The 24,289-nt window shown below is 33.9% G+C and overlaps 1 protein-coding gene across 3 annotated transcripts in view; it reads left to right on the forward strand.

The window, feature by feature from the left end:
• The window catches only part of ATP11B (ATPase phospholipid transporting 11B (putative)), a 105,393-nt gene that overhangs the window by 60,262 nt on the left and 20,842 nt on the right, over nucleotides 1-24,289 (forward strand). For all 3 annotated transcript variants that reach the window (XM_037525166.2, XM_054700401.1, XM_054700400.1), the window contains exons 16-26: nucleotides 2,274-2,347; nucleotides 2,428-2,531; nucleotides 3,375-3,556; nucleotides 4,763-4,966; nucleotides 9,238-9,391; nucleotides 10,573-10,675; nucleotides 12,882-13,027; nucleotides 14,571-14,630; nucleotides 16,319-16,446; nucleotides 17,428-17,566; nucleotides 23,906-23,971. In XM_037525166.2, coding sequence (XP_037381063.1) covers nucleotides 2,274-2,347; nucleotides 2,428-2,531; nucleotides 3,375-3,556; nucleotides 4,763-4,966; nucleotides 9,238-9,391; nucleotides 10,573-10,675; nucleotides 12,882-13,027; nucleotides 14,571-14,630; nucleotides 16,319-16,446; nucleotides 17,428-17,566; nucleotides 23,906-23,971 — 1,360 coding nt within the window. The remainder of the gene's footprint in view (nucleotides 1-2,273; nucleotides 2,348-2,427; nucleotides 2,532-3,374; nucleotides 3,557-4,762; nucleotides 4,967-9,237; nucleotides 9,392-10,572; nucleotides 10,676-12,881; nucleotides 13,028-14,570; nucleotides 14,631-16,318; nucleotides 16,447-17,427; nucleotides 17,567-23,905; nucleotides 23,972-24,289) is intronic.

Consider the following 24,289-nt stretch of genomic DNA (forward strand, 5'->3'; position numbering starts at 1 on the left):
TCTTTACAGTCTTCGAGCCGTGTTTTCAGCATGGCTTCACTGGGTTAGTTCAAGTCCCGGGAGTGTCAGGGAGGAGAGCACCATTCTGCTTTCTTCCTTTTCCCTGGACACTTGGCCTACCTGACTCACTCCAGATTCTCCACATGTATCTCTCCTCATTTAAAGATGTGCCTGCATACTAATAACCTCTCCCTCCCCAGGGTCATCAGCCAAACACAGGAACACTGGTTTGCACCGCTGGCTCCTGCCCCTGCTATAGTTTCCAAGCACTTCTCTCCATCCACCTTTTGTTGTACTGCATTGAATGTTCCTTCTGGCTCTGTCAGCATTGGTCTCTGATATCCAAGAGGTGTTCTAGTTTTGCCTCCAAGTCACGGGATCGTTTGGGTGCCTCTCTGTACTATAAAATTTTCCCTCCCAGAATCCAAGCAGAAAACTTCCTCTGATGCTATCTTCTCCTATATGTTTATTTTTATACACTACTAAGCTAATGAATTTCATAAATGTCTACTCACTAAAACTTGTATTTCCTTTGATTTTATCTTCCAAACATTAAGGAACATTTTTCTATTTCCAGTAAATCTGTTACAGGGCAGGGAGAGGGGCACCCCAGAACCCCCCACCTGCCTTTTCTAAATACCTTCTGCCATCCACTATATCAAGACAAAACATGCAAGACCTTTAATGGAGAGGAACTTTAATACAATTAGTATGTAACAAAGAAAAGACAAAGAATATAGTTTCCAAATCAGGTTCCAGAAGTTACCCATCCCTTCATGGGTACACGTCCAACCAAACAGGATTGGCCCAAAGCAGAACCTGAAAGCCTGCCAGAGTCTAAAGCACCTTCTGGTGAGGACCCATAGAAAAGGGTCTGAAACAGTCAGACAAGTCTGGGAGGAAAAGAGCAAAATCTAAATCAAGATAAAAGCTGCCATTGTTAACCTTCCCACAGGTTTCTCACCCACATCTGTTTTAACCAGTCCAGGACCAAGAAACAAGTGCGGCTTCTTCACATGTCTGTCTGTTCCATGTGCCTCCTCCAAGTCTCCTTCTTGCTCTCCATCCTGCTTCCTTCCTTCTTCAGTCTCCTGTCTTCAGCTTCTTATGCCCCCTGCTCAGCTCCACCCTCCTTTGTGTGGGCCAGAGAACCTGGAACCTCCCCTTTTCTGGGGACCACCCTCATATTTCCAGTGTTTGAGGAATAGTCTATTTTTGTTATGTTCGTGGTCTATCAATTCCAGTTATATCTCAGCTCTAGCTGTGCTATTCTAAACTAAATAAAGCCCATTCTTTGGCTACTTTCATATCAAAGCCTCTGTAGCTCATTTTGTCTTACTAGCCATTATTAGATTCAGTTTCTGAAATGTGCAAAGCATTACATATGTACATTATGTAAATTCATCCAGAAGACTTCTCAAGCCACATCTGACCCAGCTACCCAGTTCTTTTACAGCTCCCTAGAGAAGCATATGATCTTCCATTACCCTATCCCAAGTTCAAAACCACTGCTATATGAGCCTCTGTTACCAGAGTGAATGTGTTGTATTTCACAGGTATCTTTGGGTAGAAAGTTGATAATCACTTTTTAGTGAGCAACACATGGATCTGGCAGACCTGGATTACAGTGCTTGCTCTGCCACTCATAAATTCACTTGATTTTAGTCATTTAGTAACTTACAAATACTTAATCTTTCTGAGTTTGATAATTCTCATCTATAAAATGAAGACCTACCTCCTTTGGTTTTTTATGGGTATGAAATGCCATAAAGTATGCCAAGTACATGGCATTTGATAACTACTCAATAAATAGTAGTTCCTGGGCCTCCCCTGGTGGTGCAGGCAGTTGAGCGCAGCGCTGTGAGGCTGTCCGCAGCCTCTGCAGTGCCAGTTCGATCCCGGCTGGCCAGCAAGGGTCCCACGTGGCACGACAGACCTCTCCTGTCTCGCCCGCTGCTCCCCTCAGCAGTGTATTTCGGTCCTTCTGCCTGCTCTGCTCCCCTCTCTGTCTCTGGTGAATCCTCTCACCCTCCTGCGCATCTGGCCTGTACCCCAGTTCTTGTATAAAATAAAAATAAATCTTAAATAAATAAATAGTAGTTCCTTCTACTTCTGTATTTGTTGTTACTAATGACTCAAAATCTATCCTCTTAGAGAGATAATTGAGATTAGTTTCTTGCTCAAAATTAGTCATTTTATCCTACAGTAATCCTTTCCAAGTGATCACATAATATAAATTTGAAAAATAAGTTTGTTTTATTTTTTATCCTTAGGTACAAACTCCTTCATATTCTGGAATTTGATTCAGATCGTAGGAGAATGAGTGTTATTGTTCAGGCACCTTCAGGTAACCTATCTAAACTTCCGTGAATTTCAAGAACTTGATATATAATATCAAGAACTTGATTAACTCATTTTTCTTTTTAGGTGAGAAGTTTTTATTTGCTAAAGGAGCTGAATCATCAATTCTCCCTAATTGTATAGGTGGAGAAATAGAAAAAACCAGAGTTCATGTAGATGAATTTGCTTTGGTAAGTACAAATTTCTGTGATTTCATTTATTTTTTTTTAAAGATTTATTTTATTATGCATACAAGAGCTGGAGTACAGGCCAGAGGTGTGGGGGGTGAGAGTATTCACTAGAGATAGAGTGGGGAACAGAACAGGCAGATTGACTGAAATACACTGCTGAGGGGAGCAGCGGATGAGTCAGGAGAGGTCTGCTGCGCCATGTGGGTTGCTCCCTGGCTGGCTGAGGGATCAAACTTATGTTAAATGTACTATTTTAAAATCTTCACTTTCCAGTTTTGTTAATAGAACATTTATTTGGGAGCTTTTGAGGAAATGTATAGGAAAGAAAAGTAACTTTTGTAAGCTTTTGGATTTAGATACCAACTTTAAGATATTAATGACGCCAGCAGAATCAGATAATCCAATATATATTTCTAAATTTTGTGTGATTTCATTTCACCAGGAAAAATATAATGAAACAATTTAAATCATGTATTGACTCTAGAAAGTACTGTTTGTGTGATATTGGACACCTTATGAATTTCTTTATTTGAATTGTGAATTTTGCAAACCTAAACCCTTAGGAATTATAAAAGTGGGCTAAAAGTGGATAAAAGTGGGTTTGTAATGGTTAAAGGAGAGTGAAAACTAGGACTTGTCTTTCCCTTGACAATCCTAAAGATACCATAATAAAACTTTCTGACTTTCCAGTAAAAGAGTAAAACCACAGATAAGATAATCTTTATGAGCCTGTCTAGGCTCCATATTATTTGTAGTTGAATTTTGGTAATGGGGCCTTAAATATATTTCAGTGAACTCTTGATTTTTCACTAGTTAATTTTGTCTTTAATTTTTCTGTTTTAGAAAGGATTAAGAACTCTATGTATGGCATATAGACAATTTACTTCTAAAGAGTATGAGGAAATAGATAGATGCTTATTTGAAGCCAGGACTGCCTTACAGCAACGGGAAGAGAAATTGGCAAATGTCTTCCAGTTCATAGAGAAAGACCTGATATTACTTGGAGCTACAGCAGTAGAAGACAGGTAAGTATCAGATAAATAGGCAATATCATTTTTCTCTTGTAAGACTTTTCCTAGCCAAGTGTTCCTAATATATGGCATTAATCCCATTTATTAATATCCTATAGCTTAATATATTTAAAATCAAAAGAGTTAGTCTTAATTTTTCCCAGTCCATACAATTTTTCTTCTAGCCAGATAGCTAAAATAGATGAAAGAAACCAGGGCTATAATTTTGCCTTTGGACCTGAGGGGGTTTTTTTGGATTTGATTTTTTTAGAATGCTCCTCAATGTGCCATATGCTTAATTCTCTCTGTACCTCCCACCACTGCCACTTTCCACTCTATAGGTCACCAGAACCAAACTCTCTAGTTTCCCTCTGAACAACTTTAGTTAAAAAGTATCTTGTGCCTTTGTTCCTTGGCAAGGCTGTGCTTTCTGACTTGATCATTCCCATATCTGTTGTGAATGTCCATAAAATACAGCTCACATATTATCCACACGCCAATAAGATTTCCTGATCCCTAACAGGATTAAAAATTCTCTTTGTGAAGTCTCAGTATTTTGTACATAGTTTTATTGTTGTCCTGTGGCAATATATTATTATTTGTATAAAGATGTTCTCTTTTAATCTGAGGATTCCTTTATGTCTATTTATTCTTTGTCTTTGTTCTCTATCCAGTTTCTTGAATTAAATTGAATTCTGTGAAATAAATTGAATTCCACAAATTATGCTTTTTTGGTTTTTCTCTACTCCCTAGATTTAAGCATGCTTGCATTTCTTTGATCTAGGTTTTTATTTACTTTTCATTGTCCTCATGAGATTTCTGAGGTGTACTTGAGGTTATGTAGCTCTTCATTGTCTACAGTCTTGAACTATTGCCATGAGAGAATTTAACAAAAAGCTTAAAAATCTCCCTATTTGAAATTTAAGACTTTTTAATAAGATAGGAATTTATGAATACCATATACTTAGTTTGCTTCTACAAAAATCAGCTTTGAAGATATACTCCTAAAATATGAAGTCATAGATTTTATGTTAACCAGATGATCATGAATTTGGTTATTCCTATTTTTTTCCCCAATGGGAAAACATTTCAGTTGCATATTACTATACTGTAACAGTCTTACATTAAAGTCCAGAATTTACCTTATTTTTACTATGACTCATACTTAATATACAATCAAAAATATTTCTCTACTAATAATTTTGTTTCTTTTATTTTCAGACTACAAGATAAAGTCAGAGAAACTATTGAAGCATTGAGAATGGCTGGTATCAAAGTATGGGTACTTACTGGAGATAAACATGAAACTGCTGTTAGTGTGAGTTTATCATGTGGACATTTTCACAGAACTATGAACATCCTTGAACTTATAAACCAGAAATCAGACAGTGAATGTGCTGAACAGTTGAGGCAACTTGCCAGAAGGTAGGAAAATAGTATCTGGATCATGGAATTTGGGGGTCATCAAACTGCAGCCAGTGGGCCAGATATGGGCCACAATGTGTTTTTTTATAGTCTATGAGCACAAAATATTTTTTATATTTTATGGTGCATGAAAAAGAATGCAAGGAAGATTAATAGTTTATGATGTGAAAGTTATATAAAATTCAGATTTCATTATAAATTTTTATTGAAATACAGTCACATTTGTTCATTTATGTATCATCATTGAAGACTTTTGCGCTACACCAACAGAGTAGAGTAATTGTGAGGGAGAATTTATGAAGCATTTTTAATCATTTCTTAGTGCTGCTTGATACACGGCAAATCACAGTGACAGTTACAGCTTGATAGTATTTTGAGTGTTACACCTACTGCCATATGACATTTTATTGTAGTATTTACCCAGCATGTCCTAAGAAAAGAAAAATGAACTTTTAATATTATACTTTTAAACCACAATAGAATATCAGTTATCAAATTAGAAAACAAAGCATTATATTTATTGTTGAGTGATACTTTAATATGCTTTCTGTTTTTAAATACATTCAGAAATGAAGTGTAAAATCTCACTTGTAGATAGTTCTAAATATTGTATTAAAATGCAAAATATTAATTCAGATCAAAATTAATAAGTGGATATTTATAGTTGATTTTTATTGATGATTGGGAGCATTAACTTTGTACCCCAATAAAGTATAATGTTACTTGCCCCCCGAAAATAATTTTTATTCTTCTCATTAGTAGAATTCTATAATTAAAAAACATACTCAGATATTATTTTTACATTGTTTTACTTAATAAGAATTTTGTCAGTTTGTTTCCTCTTTTATGAGTATGTATATCCTCAATATAGCTTCTTGGGCCACAGAACCTCAAATTTAAATATTTATTTCTAACCCTTTATAGAAACATTTGCCAATCCCTGATCTATTTTGCATAATAAAGGGAAATTAATCTGCCTTTTACTATACAAAGCTTTCATTAGTATTCATACTCTGTATTCATTCTTTTTTCTGAATCTTTATTTTATAGGCAGATTAACTTTATTTAGCAACCCCCATTTAACACAGCATAATTTTTCACAATACATTACAAGTGTAAGCATCAGATGCTGTTTTTTTGGTGGATTATATTTTCTAAGGTAGCCATATAGGATTTTTATTTACCAACTTTTAGGAAGTATCTATTCTAAAAATCTTGGGTAGAACAAAGAATTACATACCTTTTTTTAATACCTTTTAAAACTTTATCCATTCTTTCACAAATATGTTTTGATTGTATCTCCTATGTAGGCATTTGGAACACAGTGCTAAGAGCTGTATTATTGATTCTCAGGATACTTACAGTTTATAGGATAAGCAAAAATATATTGTCATAGAATAATCACAAACAAGTATATTGTCATAGACTTATCACAGCTGAATTGTAATTGATGCAAGAATAGAAGGCATAGATGGACAGAAGATTAGCCTAGACATAGAAGAGCCCTATGGAAGAATTCATGAGCATTGCCTCCTAAGAGATGACATAACTAATCAGACAGTAACATTAATATGCAAAGGGAACAAATTCCCAAAGCTGAGAGAGGATTATTCAAGGAATTGATAGTATAAAATGCTATACTATAAAGTTAAATATGGTTGGAGAAGGGGATAGATGGGAGAGGGTATGGGCAGTATTGACATGAGGCTACAGAGATGACAGATGTTACCTGCTATATGCCAGATCTCTGAGGTGCTTTTCCACATTTCATAAATATTATCCCACGGATTGTAAGATAATATGGTATTTATGAAGCCTCTCCAGAGGAAAACCTAATTTAATGTGCCTTTGGAGGCTTCCTTAGAAAACCAGTATGATCTCTCCCATTCTTAACTGAAAGCCCTTCTTCTCCAACTTGGGCAGACAATTTAAGACTGAAGACACTGGAGACAGCACAGGTTGATAAAATTTGACCAATAAGGAAGAAAAAATCATTTCAGATATTGGAGAATTAATAAAAAGAAAACATTTTTAGAAAGTTTGTTGTAAAGTCAATTGCTTATCATTTATTAGTTACAATTGTGTTAGTGTTCCTTAACACAACAGTTATTAGGCATACTATAAAACACATCATTTTAGTTTATAAAAGATTTTTCTTAACAAGACTAAAATCTATTAACATGTTTAATTTTATAGCTTATTGCTCATTTAATAATCATTTCACTTTTCATTTAAAAATAGAAATCACGGCCACTATAGGAAACAGTGTGAAAGTTTCTCAAAAGTTTTTTTAAAAGAACTGTCATTGGGCTTCCCCTAGTGGCACAGGCAGTTGAGCGAAGCACTGTGAAGTTGTCCGCAGCCTCTGAAGCACCAGTTCGATCTGGCCGGCGAGGGTCCCACATGGCGCAGCAGACCTCTCCTATCACACCCACTGCTCCCCTCAGCAGTGTATTTGTCAATCTGCCTGTTCTGTTCCCCGCTCTGTCTCTGGTGAATTCTCTCACCCTCCCACGCATCTGGCCTGTACCCCAGTTCTTATGTAAATAAATAAATCTTTAAATAAAGAAAAATAAAGAACTGCCATATCCAGCAATTCCACTTCTGGGTATATAACCAAAGGAAATGGAATCACTAAGAGATACTCCCTTGTTCATTACAGCGTTATTTACAATAATTCAAGACTTGAACTAAGTGTCCTTTATTGGTTAATTGGATTAAAAATGTGATGCAGGGCCTCCCCTGGTGGCTCAGTAGTTGAGTGCTGGGCTGCGAAGCTGCCTGCAGCCTCTGCAGCACTGGTTCGATCCCCAGCCACTGGCAAGGGTCCCACATGGTGCGCAGACCTCTCCTGCCGCGCCCGCTGCAGCCCTCAGCAGTGTATTTCGTCAGTCTGCCTGTTCTGTTCCCCGCTCTGGCTCTGGTGAATTCTCTCACCCTCCCATGCTTCTGACTGTACCCAGTGCTTGTATAAATAAATAAATCTTTAAAAAAAAAATGTGATGCACACACTGGAATGTTATTCATCCATAAAAAAATAAGGAAATTTTGCCTTTTGCATCAACATGGATGAATCTTGAAGGCTTTATACTAAGTGAAATAAGTTGGATAGAGAAAGACAAATATATGTGCCAGGCCCTGGGGTATGAAGGAATGGAAGATGTTGGTCAAAAGATACAAACTCACAGCTTATATATAAAATGAATATGTTTTGGAGAGCTAATATATAGCATGGTGACTATAATTAACAATATTACATTATATGTTTGAAAGTTGTTAAGAGTAGATTTTCAGTGTTATTACTACCAAAAAATTGGTAGTTCCATGAAAAGATGAGGTGTTACAGTGTTAATCATCTTGCATTATATATGTTGTATACCTTAAACATACATATGTTACAGGTATCAATAATATTAAGACTGGGGAGAAAAAAATGGAGGGCTGTTTTTCAGTAGCAGTCCCTGCTACACTGTGAACCCAGTGGTGAACTGTATAGTATTTTCTTTTAGGTGGGTGTAGCACAATGCCACTGCAAGTGCTGGCCGTTAGCAAAATAAGGAACTTGCACCAGAATAAATCTGTGCACTGCTTCTTTCATTGATAAAGTCTTATTATTAAAGGGGGAGTGAGAAGAAATGGAACAGATAAGTGCTCAGTGATGTATTGATTGGCATACTGAGGCAAGCTCCTTATCTCTTCCTGACAACAAATAGCCCAGCTGCCAGTAATCGGACCATGCTCTAGTATAATTCATGTAACATGTGCCCACACACAAGTCCATGATCTACCATAGTGATATCTAGCATTGTAGTTCATTACAGGGGCTACTATAAAGAATGATTGCTTCATTCCTTTCTTTCCTCCTTACATATATATAATCAAGGCCAAAAATTTTCCTGAACATTTTTTATCTGAAGAGAATTTGCTAAATATATAATGTTTTTTATTTTCATAAAACTGTTGTACAATTTGGGAGAATATCCTCAAATTATGTGTTACAGTTCACATTTTTTAAAATGTAGTTTTTGTAACTACATAGCAATTCATTGTAAAATTGAGTATGTTGTTTTAATGGTTGGGTCAGTGAATCTCAGTTCTGCTTAATCTTAACCTTTAGGTAATACAGCCCACTTTGTTCCCTAATATACCAGTTTCCTAACAGTAGAGTCAGTGGGTGAATGGTCTCTTTCAATTATAATTGTTTACTACATGAGTATAAATAATATGGCTTCATAGTCCCTTACAGAGGATATAATTATTTTGTGTTTTAGAATTACAGAGGATCATGTGATTCAGCATGGGTTGGTGGTGGATGGGACCAGCCTATCTCTTGCACTCAGGGAGCATGAAAAACTGTTTATGGAAGTTTGCAGAAATTGTTCAGCTGTATTATGCTGTCGTATGGCACCACTGCAGAAAGCAAAGGTATGTGGATATTATAAAAAGTTCCATAAACATATTTAGATCTTAAGGTATTCTTTAAAGTTAGTGATTACCTAGTTCCATTTAGTAGTATGCAATATATGAATCTTATAGGAGTCAGTCATTTCTCACACTATGAAATTTAAGCATGTACTTATACTTTTGGAATCTTCAGAGTGAATATTAAAGTTTTAACTATTGATAATGATCTAGAAAGTCTATGATGGGTAGCAGTTTGTGATTTTGCTAAGACATAAATTTGAACTATGATGCTTAATGTTTCACAATTTAATGAGCATTGTAAAAATTTAATTCATCTGCAATGTTCAGGTAGATTTGTAATCTCTGAGTCTTTTATTCTCATGAAGTAATCATTTTGTTTGTTAAAAATGGCTATTAAGTGATAGTATAGAAGCTTGATAAAAAGCTGAAAATTTGTGACATGAAGCTATAACAGGAAATACTTAAAATTCTGCTACCATACAAAGCTTATACAAATGTTTTTTGTAATTCCATATTTTGTAATTTGAGATCTTAAATTGTATCTTTCACAAATACCCTTGGAAATGCTATCTATACTCTGCTCCACGTGCAGCTGTAATAAGCTAGATATTTAATATTTTGGCTTCCTAGAACTTTTTACAATGTTTATAGTATTGTAATTCATGTACCTCAGTCTATGGAGACTGGCATAGAGGCTAAACAGAACTAATGCCTAGGTTCCTTATAAAAGAAAGTTTGAGAATTTCAAAGAAACCTTTATTTTGATCTTAATGCAGTTAATATTCACTTCTCTTAAAATTTTTAAATTACATTACAGGAAAAAAAATATCCTTTTCCTATTTTATCAAACAGAAATATCTTGAGAAAGAAAAAGTTTTGCCTGACAAAGTTCAATTAAGTACAATTGTTTTTTTCTAACACAATTATTAAAATTTTTACAAATTTAAGCTGTATTTAAGATTCTGCTTCCCATAATAAAATGCAAAGATTATACTCTGTTTTGCTTTGTCATTTCAGAGAAACATTCCTAGTAGTCCCTCAAGAAGTAATTCCAGTGCATATTATTATCTACATTAATCTTATTCATTAGTCTACTGTTCTTACAATTATTTCAGATAACTGACTTTATATAAATACAAGAAAGTTGAAATTTCATAAATAATTAATTGTATGTCTTTCAGGTCATAAGACTGATAAAAATCTCACCTGAGAAACCTATAACATTGGCGGTTGGTGATGGTGCTAATGATGTGAGCATGATACAAGAAGCACATGTTGGCATAGGTGATTGATTTTTTTTTTCCTAAACCTCCAAAGTTGGTATAATTATTTACTGATTTTGAATTTTCATTTTGTAGACCCAAGTGCCATATTAAATGTGAATGAAAAATAAATGCAAAATGATGACACAGTATATCCCCATCAGCGGTCTCTTGTGCCCTTACATTTTTAAATTTTTGTTTTAGAATGTTGTTATTTGTCCATCTAAAGATTCTGCATCCCATTTTAAGGACACTTTTATAGATAGGAAATTATGCCAAACTACAATATAAATATAAGATATAAATTTCACATAGATTTTAAAATTTAATAATTTTATTACAAATTCTGCTTTTGTCTAAAATTATTATTCAAAACACTCATTTTAGTACATAAAAATTATCTCTCATTTCCTCTCTATGCCATTTTCTGACCATAAAGTCAGTTATCTGAAAGTCAGTTGTCTTCCTCAATAATTTTATTATGCATGTACAGAAGCCAAAGAGAAAAGTATGAGTTTTTACTGAAGGATAAAATTTTGGAGTTCGAACAGAGTTACGTAGTTCCTGTTCCAGAAATCACTTTTGTAGTTTCCTGTGAAGAGTAAGCTGTTGGGTCTAACAGTTCCAATGTATCTCTCAAGTGAACTCCTTTGCTCTTTGGGATGATTAACTCTTCATTTGAACACCTAATTTTCTTTCTAGTTTGTATTCTATTGTGTCTCATAAATCTCTATTTGATTACAATTTCCTATGCCATAATTAAAGTATAAAAGACTAGAGTTTAATTTTTATGTGATAAAAGAGAGACTAGTAAATTAGAATAAAGTCAAGCTTCTGGAAATTTAATGTATAAGCAGATTTAAAGAAACAAACTTGATTTGAAGACCATAAAAAGTAATGAAAGAAAATTTTAATGAATATGCTATAATTTGAGGTATAGAAGAATATTTTAAGTACAAAAACAAAAAGCAAGGAACTACAAAGATCAATATGTGACAGAAGTAAATACTCTTCTAGAAACAAATTTTAAGGACAGATTAGTAAAGAATATTTGCAAAATGGATGATACCTAATATGTGAGACCTTAACAAATTAAGGTGAATAAGAAAATATTGGCAAGGATGTGAGCCATCAGTTGCCACAAAAGGATAAATCTATAATGTATACTAAGTGCATGAAAAAGTTTTCAGTCTCAGTAATAATCAAAGGAATGCAAGTAAAAATTGCCTGTCAGATTGGGAGAATTACAAAGACTGATGAAACCTGGAGTTGGCAAAGATTATAACAAATGCTTTTATACTACATTAGTGGGAATGTGAATTGGTATAACCAAAATTTTGATGTGTGCCTATTTACCTAGTAATTATGCATCCAGGAATTTCTTTTAAGAAAATAAACGAATATGTTGATATATATTTTATAAACAATGTCCATAATATATTGAAGTGACTAAAGCATATTATTTGTATATATTACCAAAAAAGTATACAGAAGACAAAATTCTAAAACTGTATAGACCAAAAATAGTGGCTTTTATTACATGTTGATAGTTATCTTTACCTATAAATTTTGGAATATTTCTTTTATGACAAAATTAAAAAATTTGAAGATAGAATAGAAATTTTTCAAAGCTTCCTCCAACTAGAAAAAAAACAGTCTTGACACACAAGTTTTTTAAAACTTGAAGGATTACCTTTACCTAAAATAAAATACTCATTTATCAAGTAAAATGTGCTGATTTCACATAATTGTACACTTTTCTTTTGAACATATTTTGTTTGACTTATGCATGAAAGTTTTAAAACCACTAAACAGGCTTATTTTCCTAATTTCATATCACTCAACTTGAATATTTTATGTTCATTGGAAATCGTGAAATGAAAGCTGTTTTAGAGTTTTTCTAGTGCTTTGTGTTTATTTGTGTAAAAATTGATGTTCTTTCTTAGATCTTGAACTCTGAGTATTATTTTTATTTTAATTGTATTTTTTATGATATTCTAATTCTTTGCAAATTGATGTTACATATGTGCATATTGTAGCTTTGTATTAATTACATATTTAATTTTAGTAGAACAATCTTTTAGGAGTCTTCTCTCTGCTATATGTTAGTATATACAGGGATCCTAAGTCTAGGTTCCACTGCTATAGATAATTAAGATATTTGCAGATATATCATGAAAATCACACTAGTTACCATGTAATTTGCCTTTTTGTCCCCTTTATTACAGGAATCATGGGTAAAGAAGGAAGACAAGCTGCAAGAAACAGTGACTATGCAATAGCTAGGTTTAAATTTCTCTCCAAATTGCTTTTTGTTCATGGTCATTTTTATTATATTAGAATATCTACCCTTGTACAGTATTTTTTTTATAAGGTAAGTTTATGGAGAATTCATTTTATGAAGTTTTTTTCATTAGAAGTATAGGTCCTCCCTTCAGGTGTTGTTACTATATTGTACCCACCACCAAAGTATCCATAGTCCACCACCTATTTAGCTCTTCTGCCATTTTTTTTAGTGAGTTTTCTTTTTGAGTTGTATGAGTTCTTCATAGATCTTAGATATTAGCTCCTTGTCAGATGTATAATATACAAAGATTTTCTCCTATCTGATAGGCTGTTTCTTCATTTTTTAAAAAAAATTTATTTATTTATGCATACAAGAGCTGGGGTATAGGCCAGAGATACAGGGCATGAGAGGACCCACCAGAGACAGAGTAGGAAACAGAACAGACAGACTGAATGAAATACACTGCTGAGGGGAGCAGCGGGCAAGACTTAGGAGAGGTCTGCCTCGCCATGTGGGTTGCTCCCTGGCCAGCCAGGGATGGAACTTGTGCTGCAGAGGCTGTGAACTGCTTCATAGTGTGGTGCTTAACCCCTTGCATCACCAGGGAGGCCCTATTTCTTCATTTTAATGATAGTTTCTTTTGCTGTCCAAAAGCTTTCAAGTTTGGAGACTCAGCTCCAACAACAAAGGGGGAAAAAGCAAAAGTCAATCAGTGGGGCTACATCAAAATTGATACATTTTATTCTATGCAAATTAGAGAATAATTTGATTTCTTTAATGTCATTTTTATCTTGAACCAGGAATAAGCTTTAATTTAGCTCCAAGATGATAGTTTCTTTTTTGTTCCATGAGTCACCCTTTGGTAGTCTAGTAAAATGTATAAACCACTTAGTTTAGGTGTTTTAGATACATAAAATGAAATACATAAGATTATAAGGATACCACATGAAATTCCATTCTATCTCTTGACCCTTTTGGGCCACATGAAGGTCACATGAGAAGTTGACAGTATGTGCTGCTGGCACAGGGAAGCAGGAGAATTGGGCAGATAGAGGCCATTTTAGGGAAGTTGAGGGTATATGGAACCTCAATGTAAAGAAGCCCTATTACCAAGACATTTAATACACCACAGCATCCTATATTGCATATATTCCTATAATTATGAAGTAGCTGGAGGACAATGAAAGAATATAAGTAGGTTACATATTGCTAATGGCGGGGTTTTTTTCTAGCTTTTTCTGTGACATAAGTGTATGGAAATGGAAAGGTGTTTTGATGGTTCCATTTATTATTAAATGTTTTTGCATTGTAATGCTGTTATAAAGCCCTAAATTGTAAATAAATCTAACAAATTGTATTATGTATTTAAAGTACTGAATAATAGTTGGAAGATTATAAATTCAAAATTGTGGTGTTGCTTGGCATTGATATGAGTCAAGGAGATTTTAACTTTGACATTTACATTCTTTAAAATACTTTTAAACATTTTTTAGTAAAATGGGATAAATTCTTACAGGCAGATCTACTTAACCACATCAATTTGAGATTGTATTTGGATTTTTTTAATAGTCAATTCTAGGAATTGTTCTTCCAAGTATGTTAATTATTTCTGTCTAATCTTGTTTTTCAGAATGTGTGCTTTATCACACCCCAATTTTTATATCAGTTCTACTGTTTGTTTTCTCAACAAGTAAGTAAATAGAATCTTGTCTTATCCTTTTAGAGTTGTGTTTAAATTTTGGTTAACACTTAAAAGGTCTTTTTTTGTATTGCCTAATCCTACATATCACAAGATAAACATCTCTAATTAGTATATTTAATCAATACAATAGTCATAAAATTGTGATTTTCATTTTGAAGTGAGTGTTAATACCAAAATGTATTTAATTCATAATTCTTTTTTAAATAGAAACATAATGGCTTATGATAGAATTTTGCTAACTTTTTTTAACTTATCTGTACTATTTTTATAAGCTGTAGACCTGATAGCTATAAGGAGACTGCATCATTATTTTTTTTCTGACTCAGGATTTTGTTAGATTAGAAGGAACTTTGGGAATTAAGCTTAAGGATGACTTACAGATTTCACCTCGGAAGATAGAAGGCATCTATAGTGCTGCATTGAAAAGGGTTCTGAATTATAGGCTCAGAGAGGAAAAAACCCATAATTGGTGGGCCTCCCCGGTGGCGCAACGGTTGAGCGCTGGGTTGCGAAGCTGCCCGCAGCCTCTGCGACGCCGGTTCGATCCCCGGCTGCTCCCCGGCCACCGGAGGAGGGTCCCACATGGCGCGCAGACCTCTCCTGCCGCCCGCTGCTCCCCTCAGCAGTGTACTTCGGTCCTTCTGCCTGCTCTGCTCCCCGCTCTGGCTCTGGTGAATTCTCTCACCCTCCCGCGCTTCTGACTGTACCCAGTGCTTGTATAAATAAATAAAAAATAAAAAATAAATCTTTAAAAAAAAAAAAAAACCCATAATTGGTTAGCAGTAACTGCAATGAGCACTTGTTAGGTCTTTGGTTTTACACATTAGAAATTTCATTCTGGACTTCCTCTGTCTTGTTTTGTAGACAAGGATTGAAGTCCACAGAGTTTTAGTAACTTGCCAGAAATAACAAGTGGTTAATTATCTTTGGTTTTTCATGAGTCATTTTATACTTAGTACTGTTTCCTCCTCTGTTTATAATCTATACCTCTAAATCCAGTAACAATGTTTGCTTGCTTGAGTGAAGTAAAGAATATTAATGTTGAAAGAGCCTATAATAAGGATCCCTAGTCTGCATAGTTAGGTTTTCAGAGGGTTTGTAGTATAATTTGAGAGATAGTATTAGTAACAGTAAAACAGGATACAAAGCATAGGCAAAGTGATACGCAATTAGTACCAATATTAGCACATACGACTTTAAGAAGAGGAAGCTGTCATTAAGGACATAAGCCAGTATATAAAGTTTCATGGGTCATACCTTAAACGACATGTAAGACTGATGGGAAGAGAAAGCTATGACAGCAAAAGTATTTATGTAGCATGTTAAGGAATAGTAAAAACCTAGGATACATGTAGTAGAATTGAGTAAGATTACGGTGGCCAAGTTGTGGAGAATCTTGAAATGCAAGTGCAATTTGCCATACCACAATCATTTGACATGACAAAATGTTTCAATTCCCCCAAAGAATATAAATCTAGAAACATTGTATGTTTATGTCTACATAAGAAACAAATTGAAATTATTAAAATGGATGTTGTATAAATTGAAAATATTGTAGACTTTTTCTGCTTTTAGACTTTACTGTAGACTTCTAATATGCTTCTTTGTGATTAGATGCATAAGTGTAGTAATATATAATTTTGAATCTCAGAATTCCTACCCATTTCTCTTTTCAGACACTTTATGATAGCGTATACCTGACTTTATACAATATTTGTTTTACTTCTCTACCTATTCTGATATATAGTCTGCTGGAACAGCATATAGACCCACATGTATTACAGAACAAACCCACTCTCTATCGGTAAGTACCTTTCCTTACTAAATGTTCATAATATTTCTGATTGTAAGTAGTGTATTACACAGTTAACACTTTTTAATAGTACCTTAAAAATAAGTGTATACATTAGGTAGTGACTTTATGATTAATACTCTAGTAAGGAAATTTTGTTGTTGTATTACTTATAATTGTCAAACACCAAAAAGAAACTTTAAGTAAATTTTTTCACTGTTTTTAGGAATGCACATTTTCATTCTAGGAATACATTGAGTAGTTGTGTCATATGCACGTAATGCTGTAAACCATTAATATTCCATTTCATGTGCACAAAGGAAGTGGTTGAGTATTGGTTGTCTCTAGAGTTCCTTACAAGTTAGTTCATGTTCTGGCATTTTCAAAATTATGAGTGATAATCAATGCAGAATACAGGGTTGAAGATATTAGCTTCTCTCCCAGATGTCCTGCGTTAATTTTGCTTCCCAAAACCAAGTACTCACAGATAAATGGAAATGTTTCTTAGAAACAACTGTAGTTTCCACATTAGTGTGACCTCCACTCTTACAAAGGTGTTACTTATCCAAGAGTGTTAGTAACTTATTTTGATTTCCTAGGATATTTAGACATGGGCTTGACCCAAGATTGCTACATACTATTCTTTCCATAATAGCTATTGATGAATTTGTAATCAATTAGGAGCCTCAGTGCTAAACCTAACTCAAATGACTCTGCTAACAAGAGATAAGCATAGCACAGTGACTGAATGTTTACAATAGGATATAATACAGATAAATCAACTTTGCATAGTTAAACAAGTGTATTATATCTATATTATATTTCCTTGTGATAGCAGTAGTATGTAAATTCAGGTTTACACTTTCTGCTAATATTTTCAAGTAATTTTAAACTAAAAGTCCATTTATTTTTTGATTATCAAATTGTAATAATTAGAAGGCATATAATAAATATGAGTCCTTATGCATTCCTTTTTCTCTTTTTAATTTACAGAGACATTAGTAAAAACCGTCAATTAAGCATTAAAACATTTCTTTATTGGACTATCCTGGGTTTCAGTCATGCCTTTATTTTCTTTTTTGGATCCTATTTTCTAATAGGAAAAGATGTATCTCTGCTTGGAAATGGCCAGGTAAAATATATAGTTTTTTAAAGATTTTTTAAATTGATTTAGCTTTATTTTTCATAACTGTCATAATAAAATAAAATTCAACTTAAAAGTATAAAATTTGCATATTAAATTCAAATGCAGTTATAAAAAATGTTTTTAAACTTTTTTTTTACTTAATAAAATTTCATCCAAATGAAAATAAAACAGAAAGGTAATTAACGTAATCTTAATATGAAACTTAGGTTACTGGACAATATTGCTATTCAAAAATTAATTCACACAGGGATATATTCATGTCCCTGCATGTTGTTCACTTCAGGATTGTGTTTTAATAATAGCTACTGTTTATTTACTACTATTATGTTAAGTGCTTTATGTCTTATCTTCATTAACCCTTACAGTATTCCTAATAGAAAGATATTGTGACCTGTATTTTTCAGTTGAGAAATGAGAACTTAGTATGGTTTTGCTTTTAATTGCAGTATTATTTTTCTAGTATGCTTAGAAAGTGCTACATCAGTGCACACTACAATTCTAAGGATATTAAAAGTTACTATTTAGAATGACCACTTTTCTGAAATATAAAAATGGTAGCGTCCCAAACAATATGTTGTTACTTAGTCCTGATTGGAGTGTTCTTGTTGGGAGACTTTTAGCAGAACAAAGCCTCTCTTTCTAGGCTTAGCTAAATGAGTTAGTAGTCGTGGTACTATGGTAAACTAGAAAATGCTTGTCACCTTTAGTTTCTCTTTTCCATTGGCAATACTTGAGTATGGTATCATGTTTGGAGACATAGAGATTTGTAATTGGAGAATGTAAAATTTTGTGTATTTGACAAACAGTTCATAATGACCAACCATCCTATGTACATTCAAATCTTTTATCCATTTTGAGTTGATTTTTGTGTATGGTGTGAGACTGTGGTCTAGTTTCATTTTTCGCATGCAGCTGTTTTCCCAGCATCATTTACTGAAGAGCCTATTTTATTCCAGTGTATGTTTTTGGCTCCTTTGTCATAGATTAATTGTCCACATGTAATAAATCCACTGTGGGTTTATTTCTGGGCTCTCAGTTCTATTCCATCGGTCTGTGTATCTGCTTTTGTTTCAGTTCAGGATATTTTAATTATTGTTGCTTTATAATTTAGCTTGAGGTTTGAAAGGATGAGACCTCCATTCTCTTTCTCCTTTGTTAGGATTGCTTTTGCTATTGGGGTCTTTTGTGATCCCATATGAATTTCAGTAGTATTTGCTCCAGTTCTTTGAAATATGCCACTGATATTTTTATTAGGATTGCATAGAATCTGTATACTGCCTTGGGCAGGATGGCTATTTTGACAATGCAAAACTGAAACTTTTACCTATTAAATAATTACTCTCTGTATTCCCCTCTTCCCAGCTTTTGGTAATACCCATTCTACTTTTTGTTCCTCTGAATTTGATTACCCATGAAATAATTTTTTTAAGAGTTATATAATTGTGACGTAAGCACCAATAATAAAAATGTTAAGTATACTATAAATTAGGTGCAAAGAATAAGTGACCTTTTTAAGGAGAACTTATCTTCTCATCTGTTGATCTCTACAGAGCAAAGTCATTTCATCTCGGGACACACTTACTCTAACCGTGTTGTATTTACGTTCATATTTTTGTAAATATCTTATGTTGTCTTTCTGAAAACTCAGGAAGGAAATTTTCAGTGAAGAAGCTGTTTAACGTTATTTTTTAAAAAGGTAAATTGCTACTTAAGATCATAGGTGAGGATATAAGGTGATGGGAAATGTAAGAGGAACAATTCAGATTAAAAGAGTTCAGCTCATCTCCAAACTACAGCAGACTTCCATCAAATGCAATGGCAAAGGAAGCATCCTAGGAGACTGTATTAAAGAGTAAAAAACATTAATGAAGGAAACAGAAAGGAGGAAAATGTTATACTGCAAGAGCAGAAAACTAATATGATATAGGAAGAAAAATAGCAGACTAGTTTCAGAGGAAGCTGAGTTCCCATCCAGCATTCAATGACATTTCGCTTCTCTGATTATTTCACCTAAAAACTTCAAAAGAAAAAGAGCATAAGGGAAAAAAAGAATTCTTTGTTAACTCAGGAACTTAAGCACTGATATCTATTTCACTCAGTGATTTGAAGAAAATTACATACGAGAGAACTACAGTTTGAAAGGATATCCTGCTCAAATAAAGGTTTTAAAATTTTTATTTTTGCTTTACTGAAGTATACAGGAACTTAAAGGAAAATGCTTGCCCTTTTTTTTCATGGAATTATAACATTTGAAAAAACAATTTAAATAAAAAATTTTAGGATTGGGAGAAAAAAAGGAAAAGCTATTGTAATATTATAATTCCAGTTGGACTTCTCTACTAGAAAAGTTGGACTTGTCAGACCCTCATTCTAAAATATATTATTATGTAAATAATATATGTTATACATATAAAAATATATTATATAAAAGTGTATATAAATATACACTTCTACCACATTAAAAACTAAATGAGAAAGAAAGAATTAAGGAAAAAGAAATTCTTCACCCTGTCATCAAGCCTTCTAGGTCTCACACTTGTCGGATTAGTTAGTTGGAAGGAGATAGCAAGATAAATTAGATTAAGGAGATGAAATTTCAGGTTCTAATTTTGAGAAGAAAGGAAAAATAAGCGTTAGTGGTAGTACTAAGTAGTAGTAGTGTTTACTACTATTCTTTGACATTTAACCATTCATTTCTCTACTTACTTCCTGTCCTTAATTAATTTCTCTTTGGTGCTATACACATTATCAGCTGTTTAAACCTAATCATCAAATTGTAAGAGCTCTGTATTCAAACTAGAAATGTACTATTCTGTATCTGTATTCCACAAAGAAGGCAGTATCTTGTTCAATTCAAACAATTTAACTTCTGTAATTACCAAGGTCATTAAGGAACACATACAATTTAATTCCTCTAAGTTGCAGAGATACAGATTTCTTTTAATAAAAGGTTATATAGTTCAAATATCTTTGCTTATCTAGTTCATTATAGACTTTCTCTGTGTTTTCATTTATTCATGAGACAAATATTTAAAGCACTAACATTTCATACAATAAAAAAGAGATATAATATACATTAAAGGAAAACAGATAAATATACTTAATATCAACCACAGTTGGTAAGGTGTTTAAAATTAATAGTATAGTTTGTACTGGGGAGCTGAACAACTGATTAACTCTAGGGATGTAATTCTGTTATAGATCAATAAATATTTAAGTTAAAACTGATACAGAAGTTTTCATCTCTTGTTTATTTTTTTTTTAACGATTGATTTATTTATTTATTATTTATACAAGCACTGGGTTACAGCCAGACGCACGGGAGGGTGAGAGAATTCACCAGAGCCAGAACGGGGAGCAGAGCAGGCAGAAGGACCGAAATACACTGCTTGAGGGGAGCAGCGGGCGGCAGGAGAGGTCTGCACACCATGTGGGACCCTCCTCCGGTGGCCGGGGAGCAGTCGGGGATCGAACCCGCGCTGCAGAGGCTGCGGGCAGCTTCGCAACCCAGCACTCAACCGCTGCGCCACCGGGGAGGCCCATCTCTTGTTTATTTTTAATCCCCTTCTTACCTAATCTAGTAATTTATTCGCACAATTCTCTTTCCTTCATCATCAATCTGTTATCCTCTATTGGCTCAACCAATCACAATATAAACATGCTCTTAAGCTCTCATCTTCTGCTGAAAACCACAATTCCTTGATCCACAAACTGCACTGGGTACTGGGTTTGGTGGTTTTTGGTGGTTTTTTTTTGGGGGGGGGGGGGGGGTTGGCCCTAAAAAGCAAAATTTGAAGCAGTTAGCTTTTTTCTGTTTGTGCTTCCTGGTCGCTTCTCATCCCTTGAACACTATGGGGCTTTTGCCCCAGCACTCCCATCAAAATCATGTTCTTTATGATAATCAGCACCTTTACATAGTTTTATCTAAGAACATGTCCCAGATTTTGTGAACTCAACGACTGGAAGATATCTGCCTGTCACATTATCTTCTCTCTGCTTCCATAACTTACTTTAGATTTCTTACAAACTATTCCTTTTTTAGTCTTCTCTCCCATCCTCAAAATCAGGGTGTCTCATCCTCTGCGCTAGTAATACTCTGAGCCAGATGAATTTTTGTTATGGAAATTCTTCCTGTAAATTCTGGAAAGATTAGCAGTATTCCTAACCTTCTCACTAGATACCAGTAGCCCATACACTACTGGTTATCAACCAAAAATGTCTCCAGACCCAGCCAAATGGGAGGCAAAATCTTCCCCATATGATAATCCCTGCTCTAAGTGGAACTGTGGCCCAAGAGATCAGTGCTATGCCATCTTTTTTTCTTTATCTCTTCATGGAGTGAACTTATGCTTTCCATCTTTTACCTACTACTTTTATGCTAAAAACTCCCAAATTTACATCTTCCACAGTCTCTTTAGGTTCAAATAATTAATAACCTCCTACACTTACAAGTCTCCTAGGAATCTCAAACTTAACATAGGTAAACAGAATTTTTTAATGTCTTTTGAACATCCATTTCCTTTTTAGTTCTTTCTATATTAATAAATGGAACCGCCTTTTTACCCAACTGCTGTCTTTGTTTTCTTTTCTCTCCTCCACACAGTTCAGATTCTTACCATTGCATGCTCAGTTACAATTGTTGAGGGTATAAATGAATAATGAATGATTCTTTTTTAATTTGGAGTATAAGTTGGACTTTATTAAATATTAGATAACAAATTCAGTTTGAAGTGATCCAGAAAACAGATTGGTATACAAAGTGTTTTGAGCATCTGTCTTTTCTGAGCAGGGCAGATCCATGTTAGTAGAATCTAAACCTTAGACATTTTGGCAGTCCCTTTTGGGGTGGGGGGGAAACCCCTGTAAATACAAACTTACTTCTTTAGGAAAGTTACTATGAGGAACATAAGTAGGTCCCCCTTACCCAAGCCAATGTAATAAACCCATCTTTACTTTTCTTTACTGGATCCCCAGAATGCCTTCTGCCCCCGACTTCCTCACCAACCAGCTGAAGGGAAGTTGTAATGGAAAGAGACAGCAGTCATCAGTCATAACTGATTAAAATTTACATACAATACTTTCAGTAATTTTAGGAAAAAACATATGTGTTTCTGCAGTTACCTCTAGGACATTAAATGCAAAAGGGAAGTTTAAATCCTCCTCTACTTCTAAGGAAGATATCATGGAAATAACCCCAACCTGGACCTTGGAAAACTAGATATTGAAGGATAGACATTTGCAGTTGTTACCACTACAAGCACAGGTTTCCTGGCTGTATATCTGTCAACTCTCTTCATCATGCCCCTGAAAGAGGAGACTGGCACTCTTCCGGGAACTGAGATGAATGACACCCACTGATTTTCTATTTCCAGGTCATTTCTAGAGATGATGAAAGCAAGAAAAATAAAGAATGGCTCAACATGACTAATCCATTTTCTCTTGACAAATTCCCCAAATGTCCTTAAATAAAGGAATACTAATTGATTTATTGTTCATAATAACTTTTTAGTGTGTCTTGTATGCCAGACACCCATACTTTTTGCATACACTCATTTTTTAGAAACCTATATGGTTTATTCCCATTTTACAAATGAAAAAAAATGAGAGGTTAAGAAATTCATCAAGTAAGGGCTAATTTTTAGGAATCTGATTTAACAAAACAGCCTTTTAGTAAGGACTATGAGTATAAACTAAATTAACATAAACTTTAAGTTGTGTTCTTATTTATTATTAAATACTGACATTCTTTGGGGATTCTGCATTTTTTTAAATGTTAATAAATGTTGACTATTAAGCCCTTGGGAATACTTTCAAAGTGTCATTAACTGCATTTTTACGTGGAATCCTTTGAAGAGTCATTCCATTGGCCATAATACTTCCTTTTAAGTAGTGATTTTATGTATGGATTTCCCTATCCTTGCTTTACCTATACTGGGTCCAAATATACAGTGTCAAAGTGGTCCGCTGTAACTTCTAGTTGAAATGGTTTCAGAAAATAATTGTGATTGAGCAGGGTTTTATCATTTTTACTGTGTGAACAGGTATGAGAAATCACTAAAAACTGTCATTCTAACTAGAAAATTTGTGCCACACGATTTCAAACCCATCTTTGGTTTCCCAGACTTACGATGATATCCAGAGGTTCATTGCACATAATAATAATAAAGATAGTAATGCTTTATGGTGTATCACTTTAACTTCACTAATCAGATTTCATTTGTTACTGGCTTATGCAAGTGACTTTTAGTAAGGAATGAAGTTACTTATTGCCTTATATCTTATATAATATCATTTAATACATCATGGCTTATTCTTTCTGTTCAGATGTTTGGAAACTGGACATTTGGCACATTGGTCTTCACAGTCATGATGATAACAGTCACCGTAAAGGTATGATAACAGAAATAAGAAGTTTGGACATACTTTATGTCTGTATAATTTGTAATTAATTTTCTTCACTTTAGCTATTTCCCTTTTTCCTTTTTCAGTCATGAATAATTTCTTTGGTTGCTATTTAATAATTCACTTTAATTTTTGTCATAAAATCCTTAGGTCCATTTTGGAAAACCTCAGTCTATTTTTATTACATTATTATATATATAATATATAGTTGTATTATTACTATATAAAGCATTTTATTTTAATAAAGGCTCACCACGCAATACTAATCTCTGAAATTTTACTTCACTGTGGAGTATAAAAAGACAC

This window comes from Talpa occidentalis, unplaced genomic scaffold (assembly GCF_014898055.3).
Source record: "Talpa occidentalis isolate TD23 unplaced genomic scaffold, MPIMG_talOcc4v2.1 talOcc4.4, whole genome shotgun sequence".
NCBI lineage: Eukaryota > Metazoa > Chordata > Mammalia > Eulipotyphla > Talpidae > Talpa > Talpa occidentalis.